Source organism: Daktulosphaira vitifoliae, unplaced genomic scaffold, assembly GCF_025091365.1.
Source record: "Daktulosphaira vitifoliae isolate Bord-2020 unplaced genomic scaffold, ASM2509136v1 Scaffold_5, whole genome shotgun sequence".
NCBI lineage: Eukaryota > Metazoa > Arthropoda > Insecta > Hemiptera > Phylloxeridae > Daktulosphaira > Daktulosphaira vitifoliae.
The window spans coordinates 20,009,486-20,027,732 of record NW_026099576.1 but is presented as its reverse complement, the minus strand read 5'-3'; the positions used below and the strand labels follow the sequence as shown (position 1 = coordinate 20,027,732).

Below are 18,247 nucleotides of genomic sequence, written 5' to 3'. Positions count from 1 at the left end.
TTTATCAATTTGATTTAATTTGACAAACAATTGGTATTAAGAAAGAATTAACGATGGTATTAAAATGAACAGTAGTTTTAATTTACCGTAAAGTTTAAAAAAGCTTTGAGTAAGCAAAGGATAAACTATTCTGTATTACATTGGCTGTAATAAACAGCGACTGAACATCGTATAATTTAGACAGCATTTGCGTATGTTTTGGTTAGGACGAAAATTTTCGATGGAAGTGAACGATAGATAGAGCCACTAGCTGTATTTACGAATCTATTTAACTAGCTAAAATCTATTTAAGGTAGTTTAAATTTTAGAAGTCGGGTTTCTCCACTGGTGGGAGGCTATTATTAAAAAATATCAAATAAGTGTGATTTTTATATTCAATATAGATTAGATTCATATAATATTAGTGAAAATCACCGACTCTTTATCACAGTACTAGAACAAGTATTATAATACAAAGGGTTGTCGAAAAATATCTGTTTCAATTGGTTAAAAACCCAGACAAGAATATTAAGAAAAAATGAAAACATTCCTCATTTATTTTATTTAGTTATTCAATTCATACAACCAAACTTATATAAGACAAGTAACAAGACTTATAAGATCATTTCTAAGTCTGGTAAGTTAATATATTTTTTTTAATTTATTAAAATTAAGTTAAATTTTAAAAGTTAACAGTTAAATTTAGTACGTTATTTTTTTAAATAAATTCAGTTAAAATTTAATTTAATTCAAATTATGTAAAATTAAAAAATCTTCGTTAAGCTAAAAAGTTTAACTTTAAATGTTTAACTGTTATGTTCAGACTTGACCATTTCAATCATCTAAAACAATTTGCAAAGTATTTACCAATAAGATAGTGTGAAATATTACATAATATAAATAAAAGGAGTGGATTTTATAGTAAAATATATACATCAGTTAAGCTTACGGAGATATTTATTAATTAATAATACGTTCATACTTATAAAATAATGCAGAAATGTTAGACATCACAAAATTGGATAAAGAGTGTTCAATCACCAGAAGAGTATCTGGGTCAGAAGTATTTACCAAATATTTAATGAAAAAATTCGATGGAATTGACGTTCTTCTATCTCGTTCATAAAAAAGTCTTAAAATAATCGTAATATTACCGTAGAACATGATATCACAATACTTTTTAACAATATATGTATATATAATTTGACCCTTACTTACATCAAACAATACTAACAAACTAAATGTATAAAGTTCTATCAAAAAAATTACATTAGTAATGACGTATTTGTGAAATATTTAATAAAAATTTTGAATGAAATTGAAGTACATTTAAATAGTAGTAGTGTCTCAATAACAAATTATAAATATTCTATTAACATTAGAACATTATTAATATCAAAATGTAAATTACAATATTATAATTATTTTTAATATTACGTTTTAAGTATATTTAAGCAACAGTTTTATTTTGTGATGACAAATAATTCGCCATTAAATTTAAATTATAAATACACAAAATATATACACAGTGCACATTCCTTGTTCTTTTAGAAAAATATAAAATTTGAAAAATAACTTATTTTTAAACAGATACGCTTAAAAAATCGTGTCTTTTCATTAAATGAAATAAGTGTTAATATTTTTTTAATAAAGTCGATTATATAATTAAAAAGTAATAAAGAGAATCGTTTAAAACGTAAAAATGTATTTATATAAATTTCTTTTATTAGCGTTGATAGCAAACTTGTGTATACAATTCGGAAGTCAAACACAAAACCGAAAAATGTTAGAATCGATTTGCCTAAATTATATACCTAAGATAAATAATGAATACCAAATCCACGAAAAAATAACTTGCGAGTTTTTGTTTCATGTCAACATTCAAATGAAAATTTCAGGTAAAATATTAAATGTCCATAAGGACATTATTGACTTTAAAAACGAAGCGCTTTATATAATAGCAAGTATTCGTGGCATGTGCAACGTAGACGATTCGTTTTGTGATGACTTAGATGTATTTTGGACTTATTATTTATTTATGGATAGACTTCAAAAATTTAGATCTCAGGCGATTCCATGCGATGACATTAGATTTAAATGTTTATTAGTAATACATGACACAATGACAATCTCACTAAATAATGCTATTTATACAAAAAAATGCAACAAATTTGTAAATTATAAAAATAATTTGAACATGATATCTTTTAAAGAGTACAAAACAATGATGGATTTATATGATGAATATGACTATTATTTGCAATGTGCAAGCGAATCGATAGCTTCAATACAATACGTAGTGTTTCAAATTATGGATTCATTAGGTGAAGAAATAATGCTCTATATTCCATACTACATGTCAAATTTATTTTTGAATAATATTATGGAAAATGCAAATCTATTACTCAACAATTTTACAAAATTCTTTGATAACACTAATAGGTTTGAAAAGTTTATTTACAAAGTCTCAGTGGGTAAATATGCACAAGGAAAAAATGATGATGACACACTAATCAATAAAGCTGCTAATATTATAATGTTGCAAAAACATTTTATATTCTTTACAAATACTATTATACTCCGAATCTTTGATCGTCACTTATTTTATATGAAATCATTTGAGGATATCAAAATATATAGTCAAAAAATGTCCCAAATTCTTAATAGTTACATCGAATTACTAAAACCTTTTAGCGATTCATATATAATTGATGTTAAAAATATTGCTGACTCATTTTTTGATTCTTATCACAACATTTCAAGTATAAGAGAACTGGAACAGTTTCAGTTATTAATAACGCATTCGATTAATAAATATTACAAACAGTTAGAAAATATTAATAAACAAATTGAACCAATCAAAAATCTGAATTCTACAGAAATTTCGAATTTGATAAGTCATTCAGCTTATATCGATAATACAGAAGAGTTAAATGTTCATAATACATTACACACATATTTAAAAGAGAGCATCTATAGTGGGGAAGTATTCGTCAAGTACTTAAATAAGCTTTTAAATAATACTGATATTTACCTTATTCATCCATTTAAAAATGTTTTCAATGTTATGCTACCAAAAAAATTAATAATTTAATGATTGTTTTTTTTTTTTTAATAACACGAAAATATATATTGTGAATATTTAAACAGATGAATATTTATATATTATACAAACACAAACACATCTAATAAAATATTGAAGCATTTTTATTAGTCTTTGAAATGTTAACAATAGACATTAATTGTTTCTTTTCGCTAATTTATAAAATAAATATATCAATAATTTATAAAATAAAATGTATCATTGAAAATTGCGTAAAAATCTACAGTCTAAAATAACTTTAATGACTAATAAAATAATAAATTGAGTTTATAGGAACTCGTTTAAAATTTGAGAGGATTGATACCTATTTGTTGGTATTTTACAGTACATAAATTATTTCATCGGTTTTTATAACATAACATTTTTAAATGTTATGTTTTTTACTTTTAAACATAATAATTGCATTGTATGATAATTTTAAGTGTTTTGTATAAAAATTGTATTAGTGTCATAACACTGTGTTGAGGTCGTTATTGATGAAAGCGCGAAAAACAGTGAGAGGCGGGTAGCGACTCGGTTTCCCAACAGTTTTTTATGACGCCCGGTCTTCAGTGACAGGTACCTCCGGTGCCCGCGGACCGGTCCACCGCGGCACACCTTGCCCGCGCCCGGGTGACGTCAACTCTGCCGTCGTCGTCTTTGCTGCAACATCCGGTGCACAGGTGTTCGTTCCCGGGACCTCTCGGGACGCAACCCTATTGTGCAGCCCGTCCAGACACCAGTCATATTTTCAGCGTCCCGTCTATACGTCCTGGGGATTTTGAATCGTCCCGCTGGAGCGACCCGATGCTGAGATACTGACTTACAACCGAACACACGTCACCCTGCGATATCCGATGGTGAGAGAGAGAGATAGAGACCAACGGAAAGAAATTGTTTTGCCGCTGCTGATGATTATAGGGTATCCGCAGTTTTTTAATAATACTCCAGAACGGTTTATGAATGACAACGCGCTTGCTTAGAGTGCGCATCATTCTCCGGTCGTATAGATAATTCTGATAATTAACAATTGAACAATTCACGGACAGCGAAACTGTAATGATAGTGTACAGAGTTCCCATGATTATTATTATTAAGGCCCAGGTGATACCATTCAATTATTTAAACGAATCGCACTCACTCGATAGACGAGACCGCACGCCGTTTGAAATGTACGCGTTCTTCATTCATAAAACGTAGTAAAACACCACTAAGTATTTTTTAGGACTTTATTGAACGAATAACGTTGTCTTTCAGTACAAATGTTTCTTAATTACTAAATTACTCGTAACATTTTGCTTATCCGATTGATTAGAGAATTTATGATACATTGTCAAAGCACAGACAACTTGTATTATACAGAGTAGACACTGAAGTACAAATAAAGACGTAAATCATATGCATCGACGAACATTTTTGTTAAAACAACTGCACGGAGAGAAAATAAATTGTACATGTAATTAAATTTATGGTTTCTTTAAGAGTCTAGAAATTAATTAATGCTTATTAAATGTTTGTGTGTTAGCTATCGACTATTATAATAGTTATCTACCGATTTCATCATTAAATTAAAAAAAAAAAATTTTGTATAATTTAACTGAGAAATCTCTAGACGAAAATGTGCAAAGCGAAAAATTAATTCATCCAAACACTATGCTTACTTAATAACACTATTATTATATTGTATTTACTGTAAATTATTCATTCGGTATTAATGGCATACGACTTTTTGATGTTGTAACATCAAAATGTAAAAAAAACAACTAAAATACGATGACACTTAATTTTTATTTTAGACACAAATTTTGTTTTAAAGAATAAATTCTTGTACATAATTATATTTATTGTTCACTGTAGTTTTATTAAGTGTTATTGTAGGCCATTGGAATATTTTGTAGTTTGTAGTAACTTTTCTTTTGGTGTCAAACAATTTAAATTTAAAACGAGATTGAAACTCAATTGGCCACCAACGATGCAGTAATTCCGATGTTTTGTAGCAACCATCGACAATAACTGTCCATCAATTATTTTAAAAGACATTACCCGCAACTACACGCGGTTTATGAATTAATAATTAAATGAAGTCATAAAATCATTGTTTGCTTGTTATAATTAACTACACCGAGAGCACATTTGTTATAACTGTACAAAGTTTAAAAGGGTGTTTTAAAACTGTATGTGTTATGCAATCTGCATATAAAAAACATAATAAAGTTTAAACAAACCATAAAAACGCTACTAGGTTTCTTGTTGTTCTAACATCATATTCGTAAAACATCCTAAGCAATTTAAAAGGTTATAACAGTTATAGAATATTTCCTTAGTTTTCGTTTAACTTTCTCTTCTTACTTGTTTAGTATCAAGTATTTACACTGTGTTAAGTAAGTAAGGAAACATGTCAAATTGTTACAAACAATGAGAACAATGAAAACTCGTTTTCTTACTTACTGAACACCCCATATAAAATATTTATACCTAACTCAATATATAGGAAGTTACCTATCTAAGTATCAATATATTTAACTGACTTTGTTAAGATATCTGATGATTTTTACTGTAAACTTTAACGCGCTGATAATTGTCTGCTTACAAAAAAAATGAATAAGTATTAACTTCTGAAAATGATACACAAAGAACTACAATCGTTCAAATATTTCCAAATATACACTCATAAAATAATGTAAACTAGGCATATGTTAACTTTGAGATTATTAATTGCTTGGTAACCGACAAAGCTGTTTTTGAAATAATGAGAGTACTAGGCATTTGCATAGTTCAGAAGAGGTGGTTCTCGAACAAATTGAAGTCGGTACTCATAATCTGTTTGTCGAATGAAAAATGACAGTGATTAACTTAGCCGCCGAAGACACCTCATTTAAGAGAACATTACTCCCTGAATAATGATTATCAACTTTTATAAATACAAAAAAATACAAACGCCTGTTTTAAAAAATTAATTAAGTATGATTATTAGAATAAAAGATAAAAATATTTCAGAGTTATTATAAAATTGGGAAATATTTTTTAAAATAAGTCAAGATTATTTGACTAAACTATAAACTCCACAAGATAATCGGTATACTAAATGATTTTTTAATTATAACCTATAGTGAATTAGGATAAAAAAAATCACTTTGTATAGAGTTTAATATATCATAATAAGAGAACCATAAAGAAAGTTAACAGACGCTCCAAAATAAGATTTATCTTAAATTTTTTTCTCTTCGACTTATTATTACGATCGTTTAATTAGTAAATGATTAATTAATGTATCAAATTAATTAAATATGCAGTTTTTGAGTAATTTTAAATTCACGTCAAATCATTTTTAATTGGTCGTGGAATACGTGTTAACATTAATTAGTTTACCTTATTCCGAATAATATCATCTATATATTTTTATTAATTGCCAAGGTACTTAGTAATGTCTTTTTACTGAGGTTATAGTTTTTTTGGGGTGGGAAGGAGTGATTAAAGAGATATTTGAAATTTCCTTTTGAATGATCATATAGAACAAAAAGCCACAGATTATTTTTTGGCGAACTTGGTTTTCATGAGTTATTTTAGGTACGTAGATCAGACGAATAGACTGAATCTCATTTATATTTTGGAATATTTCTTAGTTATTTAACATTTTATAGATCAATTAGATAAGGAAAGTTTGCAATATAAATTTTTTTTTATACATAAAATTAGTAAGAGAATAACAGTTTATTTGTTGTTTCTATCTCAATTTGAATAAATACAAAATAATCATCTCCATTATATTAGTAAATTATTTTAGTAACTTCTCATTATAAATATTTAAAAAAACTTTTATTTGGTGCATCAAATTTCTACGATATGTATTTTTTGTAGAATTCTCAATTTACTAACTCTTAATATGTATATAATCTGTATATAAAAAAAACTGTATTCTAGTAGAAACTAATTGAACTTTATGGTACTTTTGTAATAACAATCTAATAATGAATACTATTAAATTTGACAATTTTGTAGTTTTTTGAAAGTGTCTTTAATTAAATTACTATGAATCGATTAAATAAATTTAAATGATACTCTGATATTTTTACCGACTTTGAGTGTATCACCCAAAGTCTGCACCGATGTCACTGACAATATTACATGAGTGTTTAACTAAGAGTATGAAAATTTTTTATTGAGGTCATCAACACTAATAATGTCTAACCATACTCTTGACCTTTTTTGGAAACGCCAATCCTCAAATGAATTAACAAGTAAATAATATTATCCAAAATCACTATTACAGTCACTCATATCGATTGCAATCTACTTTATCTTGTGACCTTAGGTCACGTATTGTACACTTTATTGTAACCATTATTGGATTGAGATTTGAACTTGTAGTAATTAACATAACATTTTTATATTCTTCGATAGAACCCATACGTATTTATTTTAGTACAATAGCAGTACTTGTTGTTTAGTATATTCCACGTGCCTATTTTATGAAGGTATTAAAATGAATCTATAGAAGAATATTTTAGCAACTAATTTTCAAACTAGTTTTTTATTACTTGAATTAACTACTGTTGTTTTTTAGCAACATCCGGTAATACTTGATGAGTTTTATAGTCAAATATAAATATGTGTTCATTGTATATTTCTATATATTGTATATTATTTTTGTTGTACTGTAAAAAGGTAAAATTATTTTATCTGATATTATGTTTATACATATTAATCGTTATAGCGTTTAAATGTAATAAGCTGAAATCGGAATTAATTGATTTTTTTACACAGTTGACTGTGTACACTAATCGAGTATTTGGGTTTTCAAAAAATTACTATGACAAGCAATACAAACTCATTTGTATTTATTTATATTATCGTCTTTGGATTAAAAATAAATAAAAATTACAGTCATGTGATAAAAATAAGTATTATTAGGAAGTAGTTCAACCACGATGCCATTATACAAACTATGGTAAGCATGATAAAAAATCACATCATCTAAAACTAGTACATAATTATACACAATATAGTCTTACTTTTAAGAATAACTAAAAAATAACTCCGAATGTTGAAATGAAAACGATTAATCATTTGTGATGGTTTTTGTTATCATTTCTATTTCCATATTTACATTTGAAAATTATACACCCGACAATTTAGTTTAATTAACGGTTGCTGAACGTCAGATATTTATCATTTGCTAATAAAATAAGACATTTAAAATTTACTTGAATTTAGTCGTTTATGTAAAAGGTCTAAAAAATAGTGCTTTAAACACTGTTCTTATAAGATTAAATTTTATTAAGAACAGTTCGAATAATTTAATTATATAGTAGATTATGATTTTTGAAAAAACATCATCAAAAGTATTGCTTGAAATTCTTAATTAATTATTTCGCACTTTAAATCCATAAAATAATTTATATTTTTTTTTTAAATATTTAAAACTATTTGAATGTTGTAACAAAAAAGTGACAAGTTTAATAAAAAATGTATAGCAACTTAGGCATAAAAATTGCTTATATGTAGTACATAGTATTCATTTATAATGAACAGAAAGGAATTTATAAGATCATTTGACGACAAAGTTTTCATTATTAAACATTTGTAAGTTTTATAGGTTAGAAGCTGTCTTTTTGAAATTTTAATTTGAAACTTAAATGGGTAATCTCTAAAAAAAAATTGTCAGTGTAGTTTTTAGAATAGTTATGCTACGAAGTAACGATTTTTGTAATAAGCGCGTAATAATTGATATTTTGAATAAATTATTTTACTCGTGTAAAAAATGAACAAGATTTGTTAATTATTTTAACACTAGCTTTGTATTCACTCGTAAGTAATTTATATTTCAGAAAAGATATATCAGTTGATAAATCATCCAAAACCGCCTACACATATTCAATGAATACATCTAACGATAATAACTTTCTGTTAATCAAGGTCATTTATTCTTACCTATGTAATACATGTTTAAATACGCTTAAGTACACATTTTAATTATAAATAATCTAATGTAAGTGTTGGTATTTTTAAAATCTAAGTGTCATACTATTTGCTATTTATTATTAATAGCAAAGATTAGTCATAATTGATGAAGATAATGTTTTAATTCTAAAAATTAAATAATTCTTAATTAAATAAAATAATTCTAAAAATATTAGTTTTCAGTAAAGTCTTTTCTAGAATTGTTTGTCTCCTTCGCAGTAAATTTATTTCACATTGAATATTTGTATAAATATTATGTTATCCAATTAAGTGTAATTGCCGTTCCTAAAACTTTATACACTAAAAATATTGTGTAAGGTATCGCACAAATTATTTTTGTAATTGAAGAACTCTTTCTTGGAAAAAACTGATTTAGTTGGGACAGATATCAAATAGTAACACTGTTATAGGTATTTTCAAATTTCTTATAATAACGAAATAATTAGTCGTAAGTCATTTTCTGCAATCCAAAGAGCAAATCTACGTTGGCGAACCATGTTTTATCATTAAATCGGAACAATTAGAACAAAAACATCTGGCAGAATCCTTACGTCAGAAAATCCTCGTTTTCCTTTGAATTTCCGCAAAAAAAATTTCTGAAAACTTACGGGTGGGTTACTATTGCAGTGAACACATCTACACAACTGCTAAAAGGAAGTCACGTTTACCATCTACATAGGTTTTCACCGAGTTAACAACGAAATCAGACTAATAACAATACATCATGTTATGTCAGCCTATTTTTGTAAATAAATTGCTGTAGAATATCTGTGGTAGCTAAATGTGTTTCATAAAATATTCTAAAATATATTTTTAATTTGTCCCATACTTCTAACGACACGCCTACTAATAGTTTTAATTGATCTAGATTGAAATGACTACAGGTTTTAGGCACTCAAAAGTTTTAAGTTTGACTTTCACGTAAGTGTTAAGTTTATTTAGAACAATAAATGTAAGCTCATTCTATTCACTAGTTTATTATTTTTCAGAAGAGCTGATTTTTAATTCTACGGAGATCAATCTTGATGGAACCTCTGATGTAATACGATTAAAAAATTAATGTATACAGCGAGAGACGGGGAACACAACCAGTTTTGGCGCGACCATATGGCCCAACTCGGTGGACACGCCGCGCCGCTGGGCTCGCGTGCATAATGATAAATACATCAATGGCGCCACGAACGGCGGCGACGGCGGCCTGGCAGATTCATTCATAAAAATATTTATCGTCGTGAATCGCACGGTCATTAATAAAAGTGACTCGAGTAGAGAGAGGGGGAACGAGTCGACAACCGAAATTGACCTCGTCCTCGAAAAATGGTCACCACAGAAAATGTCTCCTTGTATTTTGGCGGTAACGTTCATTCATCACGAGCGACGGTGGTTAACCAGGTGTTCGGTTACTATTACTATTATTGTCATGAAGTAGAGGCTACGGTGGTAGTTACTCGAGGCGACGGCCTCGTATCGGTCGGCCCACGTGGACACCAACTCCTACGAGCTAACCCATTTCACCAATTCGTTCGCAACAACAACGACGACAACGACGGTTTCAAATGTCTTATGCTTGTACCGTATATTTTATCATAATAGTGTTTTTTGTTATTTTTATTATTATTGCTATAATCTTGTACGACAACCGGATTGATAGTGGTCGCCAGCGTACAGATATACGAACAGCTGTTGGTGCCGGATGTGATGTAACCTAATAAATAAAATTCTATTAAAGTTTTGTACACAATGCAGTGCGTATTTTGACGGGGAGAGAGAAATGAGACGAAGAGGGAGGAGATAGTGATGTGGTAAAAGAAAAAAGCACGTGGGAGTTTGATTCGAGATATTGGTATTAGACAAAATATAAATACATTACAATAATAATAATAATACGAACAGAACACAATTATTAGTTCAACGGTATAAAAAACTAACATCGTTGAAGTATTGAGTCTGATTTCAAAATATTACTACAGCAAACTGGTCATTATTTCCATGACAGTTGGTCAAATCAATCAAAACCAGAAATTTGACCATTTTGACTAAATTCCGTTATGCATTAATGTTTTGCTTAATATGATTACTAATCGGGTTCAATTGATTTTTCATTAAAATTAATGTCTTTAATTTTAACGTATTAACGCCTATTAAAGATGCTGGCGACGTGAATCTGTGAATTATAAAACACATTTATTTCTGAGAGGTTAATAAAAATAACATTACGAGTGTATTGACAATTATTAACAGTTAACAAGCATTTATATTTTCAAATTTCTATTTTCTGTCCGATTATTTCTTTGGATCATATCGGCAAAAACAAAATAGCATTACTGTACTCGATTAGTTATTATTACACAAGATTTGACAGTCAATGATTTGAATAATCATGAGCTTGTAATATGTACACATTTTCCATTTTAAACTATTGTTTCTATGCGTAAAGAAAACGCTCTTCCTCATGTGTACTGCTTAAGTATAATTTAGATAAGTATGAAGCCACTACCTGTCGTACTACACATAATTTCCTCCACTATAGATTTTATATTATTGCAATAAAGACAAAATATTTCCGTGAATTTTCACAAAAGTTAGCTTTATGTATTTTATAGTATAAACCTCATTAGTTTTAGCTTTTCACTGCACAGTATAACAGTAGTTCTACGATAAAAAACAAAAATCTTACTAACGTTTGATAATTCTTTACAAACAATGACGTTTAAATTATTTTCGCTCTCAATTTATTTAAGACTTATTAAATTTAAAAAATGTTTAATGTAGTAGGGATTCAACGTAGTGGAACTGAAGGGTTTTTTTAAATTAGTATTGATTGATATCTGACAGTGATTAAAATCAATGTCGTAAAAAATGCTTCAATACGTATTATGCGTAACAAATAAAATAATGTATCATATTTACCAAAAATGACGAGATTAATGACGGAAAAGAATTTTAAAATCAAAATATGATTTTTAAACCCTCACTGTACTTTGGTTAATGATTAGAATTTCAAAAAAATTATGTCGCCGACATGGTAAATGTTTGAAGTATTATAATAAGAAGTTCACAATAATCCGTCCAGTTTTTAAAAAGTTATTTTTATATAAAATAATATCCACATTGACTATTTTATAATAACTATATTTTTAGAGACATGTCCCATTTTATATGAGGATCAAGGAGAATTATTTACAATTATGGCACTGATATTTCTAACAAGATACATTATGTGTTTTTTTTTTATGTATCGTTGAATAAAATCGGTTTAGTAAGAGCAGAGTTATCGTTAATAGTGTCACAAAAAATAAAGGTAAAATAAAACCTATAGCTTCTTAGATATGCATTGAAGTTAATATATTGTAATATTACAATAAAATTATTAACAAGAAAATCAAAAATCAATTCAACTACATATACAGACTATTTTTAACTGATGAAAAATGATTATTTTACTAATATTAACTGGTCGATTAATTTTTGTTAAGATATACCTTAAATTGTAAAAGAAACCTGTATTAAATTTAATAAACTCAGTTAAATAACAATAACCTTAAATTAAAAAAATGTAGGTCAATACTTACCAAGAAAAGAAAAACTTTCCTTGGCTAAATTTTATTAATTGTAATTTTTTTATTTAGTCATTATTTTATTAGGCTAAAACAAAAATCATTCACGATGAGAAATAATCCATTTTATGGTTACAACAACAACAAAAATTAATGATCATTTTTTCGACAGATGTAATTAATTTTACTCTTAACTCCCGCATAATCAAAACTATACTAAGACTGTAATTATTACTATTCTGAGGTAAAACGTGGGAAAATTTTAACATACGTGTGGTCTTCGAATGATTAACCATAGCGAGTAATCAAATGCTTAACTTTCATAGAAAAGAGAAATACATTACTTAACTATGTAAAACATTTCCTTTGTTTTTTTTTTATGTTTACTAATTGTAAACTTTCATTTTTCTTATATCAAATAGTTTAATTTTTCACATACATTTTCCTCGTATAAAATTATTTGATTGTGATTTAATACTTATTTCAATGATATTTTATAATAAGAAAAAAAATTAGCATAAAATACAATTCATATAGTCTAACTATGATTCATAGTTATATAAGTAGTACAAGGCTTATACTTCAAATCTAATTAAATTACATATTAACTTAACTAGATATATTTTTCATGCTATATACGTGCTTATGTCACAAAAAATAAAACCGTATAAACTCTACGAAAAAGATCTCATTTTAAGTTTTAAGAAATTCAATAAAGACTAATGAGATCTACTCAAAGAAATATTTAAAAAATTCCTGACTATACAGAAATTATGAAGCATCTTCTGATTTACTATTTTTACTAAAAGCGTTATGCTCAATATTGGGTTCGATGTTTTTGTGCTGGCTTATAAAAGCTTTACCATGTACTAATTTCACAAATATATAAATGTTGAGAACTTAAAATAAAATTAATATAAAAAATAATAATAATTTGCTTCACGAAGAAATTTATTGGGATAAAAATCATTAATTCAGCGAATCTATAAATAATTACTCTGTACAAACTGTGGTCTACTGGGTTCACGAATACACTTTATGTACTTATATTGAATGTGTACGAGTAATAATAATTAATTTAATACACACGTGGCTTGATACGGTATCAAAATAATATCTAACACTCGGTGTATCTCCGGGCCGGCGGGCACACGACCTGCGATTGATGATCGGTTGAGATTATAAGGCGTTAGAGAGTACCATCGCTAAAAAGCATTTTATTTTATTATAATTATATTCAAAATTAGTTTAATATTATGCGTAACGGTTGTATTGAAAAAATAATATCGCACACGCCTTTTATGTATATATTATAATAATATCCATTATCCGCTAAAGAAACAACATTAGCTGACCGTGTACCGTTTTAAAAACCAGAAGAGATCAACAGATCAAGTACGTTAATTATTACTATAGGGTTATAGAGAGAGTTGATAATCATGTTAAATACTACAGCTCTTTTACAACTTTCACGATTATAAACGAACTGAAAAACAGTATATCGACTTTTATAAGTTTCTTAGTAAGCGGCTAAATTTTTTAAATATTTGTATTCGTGACAAAAATAATTATAAATTTATTACACATTTTTAGAAAAATTTGTTTCTAAACGTAGTCAATAATGAGAAATATTGATGAAAGTACTTTGACAATTATTTAAAATGACTCTGACGAAGAGGCTATCAATCCCAAAAAAATGTTTATGACCTTCTGGAACTGCCGAACCACATTTTTGATATGCGGCTCGAGCAATCAATAGATAGTTTATGGTGATCTTCAGCGGGATGTCTATCCCAGCGTGGTAATCAGTATAGGATTTTACGTGTATCTGCATGTGAACAAGATCGTTACGGTCTTGTTTAGCGCGTGTCACAGTCCGGTCCTCTCCAGCTGGATCCAGGCAGTTCGAGTAACCTGATAACACATTTTTCTGTTGATAATATTTTAATTTTTATTACTCTTTTGTAATTTCCATGAATAACATTTTTTTTTTTTACTTTAACGGCCCACATAAGAGGAAGTTTCTTAACCATTGATACCCCGAATACATAGATAATACGGTAAGGGCGTTTAGTCCAGCGCCGGAAGAGGAATGACAACTCCAAATACTGAACTAATCTCTTGCTTAGCAAACGGGGCCTTTCGTGACCGAGTCTCGAATTCAAAACAGGCGCAAAAGGCACTGTTGCGTTACCGCTTAGCAACATTGTTCCATTTCAATATTAATTAACATTTAAAATTGGAAAATGGATTAATATTTTAAAAATATTTCACTTGATTGCTAACATTACATCATTAATCGTAGAAGAAATTATTGAATATTCATATTCAATCACTATGAAATTACACTAATTGGCCACTCTTATTATGGCTAGGAATTTTAATATTTCGTTATTTAAATCCAAAATATTATTTATTATCTAATAAGTACTCGTAACTAAAAAAAGGTAGTTAAGTCATTTCAAAAAAAAAAAAAATTAACAACTTAATAACATTGCACAAACAGCGAAACTTTATTGAGTATAATTGTAACTTCCAACGAAAAAAATTGCGGTTATATTTGCATTTTATTTTAATTACCCATGTTCACATAACTATTTCCTGTCTTGTCATGGTGACGTCGTATTCGAACCAGTTTGCCTGTTTGTTGTTGGAAATTCTGGCTCATTCATCGACTGCCCATCTCCCCCTTAAAACATTTCTATAATAACTAATTGCATTAGTCCATTCAAGAAGTCAAAATACAATAATATAGTGGCCAAGTGCGTACTCGTTTAGTTATTATTTATTAGACACTTTTTGTTAGTTAGTAAATTTCAATAGGCAACTTTTATATAGTTTTCATATTTGAAATATTCATTTATCCCAAGGACATTTTCTGACTCATTAATTTCACACACCTGTATAATTACATAAGTGTATTCACCATATGTACTGCAAAATTTTCTTAATATATAATTAAATGGCACAAAAAATTTAACTACTATGAGATTTTTGAAAAACTTGAAATTTATACTATTTTCTAGTGTTTGCACAAATAAATTTATTGTTTTAAAAATAATATAGTCGTAATTAAGTTACCAAATTTTCTATAATCTAGACTAGAGGACTATTTTTATTTTCATTACTTATTTATCTTTATTACCTAAGCCTAAGATCACTAGTTCTCAAAATATTTAAGTGTGCATTATTTACTAGTGTTTCTAATAACTGCACTACAAATCTTAATTTGATATTAATTATATATAAATATAAACTTTGTTTTTAAATTAGACTTCAATGTTAGAAATGAATAAATTTTACGTAGAAATTTCCACGTGTCATTAATATTTATTTTTTATACTTGCATGAGATAGCAATTTTAAATATTGTAATTGCAATGCCATAAAATGTTATAGTCACAAAACATGTTGAAAGAGATATATCATACCGGACATTACATTAACATTTGACTTGATGTAGAGCTTGAATATTTCATTGTTAATTCTTTGTAATAAAATATGGGACAATTATCAATAACATAATCACACACACAATGATTGACTCGAAAAGATATTTACGTGAGTTATTCAAAAGAATATAATTGTAAAATCGGACTATGTGCACGATCAACGGCTGATTGGTAATAAATTTATCAGTTTAACATAAAATTATAAATTACATTACAAACTATTGGACGAGTCATACGAATTCTACAATAGTTCTGGATTAGAATTGTTTTAATTATAAAAATGTGGAGATGTAGTTAGTTTATTTTCAGAAAAAAATCGAATATTTGGTAGTACATTCGCAAAACTTCCACCCGTTAAACTAATTTATAGGTACAATTTAATTTTACAGAATAAACAGGACGAATGTTTTTTACTAGTCATTAATTGAAATTCTTAGAAAGAGACCGTTTATGAATGGATCGATTGATATGAATGAGTATTTTAACTAGTAGTTTTTACTTAACTGTAATAATTTTTTGTTTATTTATTTCTTAATTTCCTTACAATATAAAAATTTGTACATAGTAAATTACTTGATTACCCGATTGTTATTTTTTATAAATCTTGAGTTTCGTCTTTATTTTGTTAGCATTCCTAAAAATAAAATTAATCTATTAGTATACAAAGTGTTTAATAATATTATTATAAGTGTACATACTCTGGTTCATAATGTTCATGAACGTAGGTGATAATTTGGTCTTCAGATGTAAACTGTTCATCATCGAAACGATTTAAGGGCATTTTCATGATTTTGCTTCTGTATGTTTGGTGATGAAATGATCTAATCGATATATTTTCTCCATATGTTGTATAAGTTGAGAACTTCAATACTATATATTCTGCAGCATAATTTATAATTTCTGTAATCATACGTTGCAATCCTCTTTTGTGATATCGTTCGATAATCACATATACCGTTGAGAATAATTTCCATTATTTTGAGTTAATCAAATGAATATGATAGATATTTATTTATCTAAACATTAGTTATAAATAAAATTATCTAAGAAAACATGTAAAAATGATCAAAGAAACCCCAATTTACAATACCATATATGCGAATAGATTCTTTAACAAATCAATGGATTGCTTTCTACATAAGATTGGGTAACTATATAATTTATTAAATAACACATATCCCTAAATATTAGCAGTTTCCTTTAAAATTAAAAATATTTTAGCATTAGGCATTTTCACATTAATATCATAATAATCATTTTATTATCGATGGTTATTTATGTATGCGCATTGGCTCCCCTTCTATGAAGGAGTAAACCGTTGTACAGCTGTTAATACAGATGCTAGTCATGGAAGGGGGACCCTTTATGGTGATAGGATACATCACAGAAAGAGCTATGGTTGAATTTCGTTGGGTTACTATGCCGCCGCCTAATGTACGATGCGGATTTACCTTTCACATAACGGATTGCAGATTGCGGTTTAGGGGACCCTCAGAAATGCAATCTGCAGGTTTTTTACTTAGGTAGTATGTTAGCGGATTATTGCTGGATGCTATATCACGACAATTCTGATAAAAAGTACGAAGAGAAATAAAATATTTATTCACAGAATTTTTTTTTTTTTAATACAAAATAAATTCACAAATTTAAATTAAATTAAATGAATTATTTGTTAGTATATTGTTTAATTTTTATGATGATTTTGTCATAATTTTTTCCACTGATGTGTTATTGTTCCATTTTATTTTAACACATATGTTTTAGCTTTGAAGTAAAGCTGAGAAATTTTGAATACCGCAATGTGTATTTTTATATGCCTGCTAATGAAAACTCACTTGAGACCGATTTTAATGATTATACCTAAAAAAACGTGATTACAATTTAATTAAACAAATTATCGCCGAAAATTGAAAAAAATTCTTTAATATTAAAAATCTAGAAAATTATCTTAAAATTACAATAGCACAAAAATTTGATATTTCAAATTTTTTTCCTGCATATAAAAACTGCTTTAACTTTTTTTTTTATGTTAATGTAGATAAAATTTTAATATAACATAAAAGAATCAAAGGGTTGTTTTCCAATGCTTTTTGTACACGTATGTACAATTATTTTCCTACTAGATTTTTGAAAAATTTTCCTGAACGTCTACGTTTTTTAACCTATACCAAATTAAAGTTTTTGAAAAGTACTAAAATATTAATAAAAATTTGTCTG

The 18,247-nt window shown here is 27.6% G+C and overlaps 2 protein-coding genes across 2 annotated transcripts in view; both read left to right on the top strand.

The window, feature by feature from the left end:
- The first annotated feature begins 515 nt into the window (after positions 1-515).
- LOC126907345 (uncharacterized) lies at positions 516-3,168 on the top strand. The gene is made up of 2 exons (XM_050688551.1): positions 516-616; positions 1,710-3,168. The coding sequence occupies exon 2, from the start codon at positions 1,763-1,765 to the stop codon at positions 3,071-3,073; it is 1,311 nt and encodes a 436-aa protein (XP_050544508.1). The 5' UTR covers positions 516-616; positions 1,710-1,762; the 3' UTR covers positions 3,074-3,168.
- Positions 1,407-18,247, top strand: part of LOC126907346 (trace amine-associated receptor 1) — a 326,541-nt gene continuing 309,700 nt past the window's right edge. The window contains exon 1 of the mRNA XM_050688557.1: positions 1,407-1,416. The gene's annotated coding sequence lies outside the window, so the exon portion shown is untranslated. The remainder of the gene's footprint in view (positions 1,417-18,247) is intronic.

What these genes read in the sequence shown, in the direction of transcription:
- LOC126907345 (XM_050688551.1), top strand. Translation starts at nt 1,763, where the DNA reads ATGTTAGAATCGATTTGCCTAAATTATATACCTAAGATAAATAATGAA.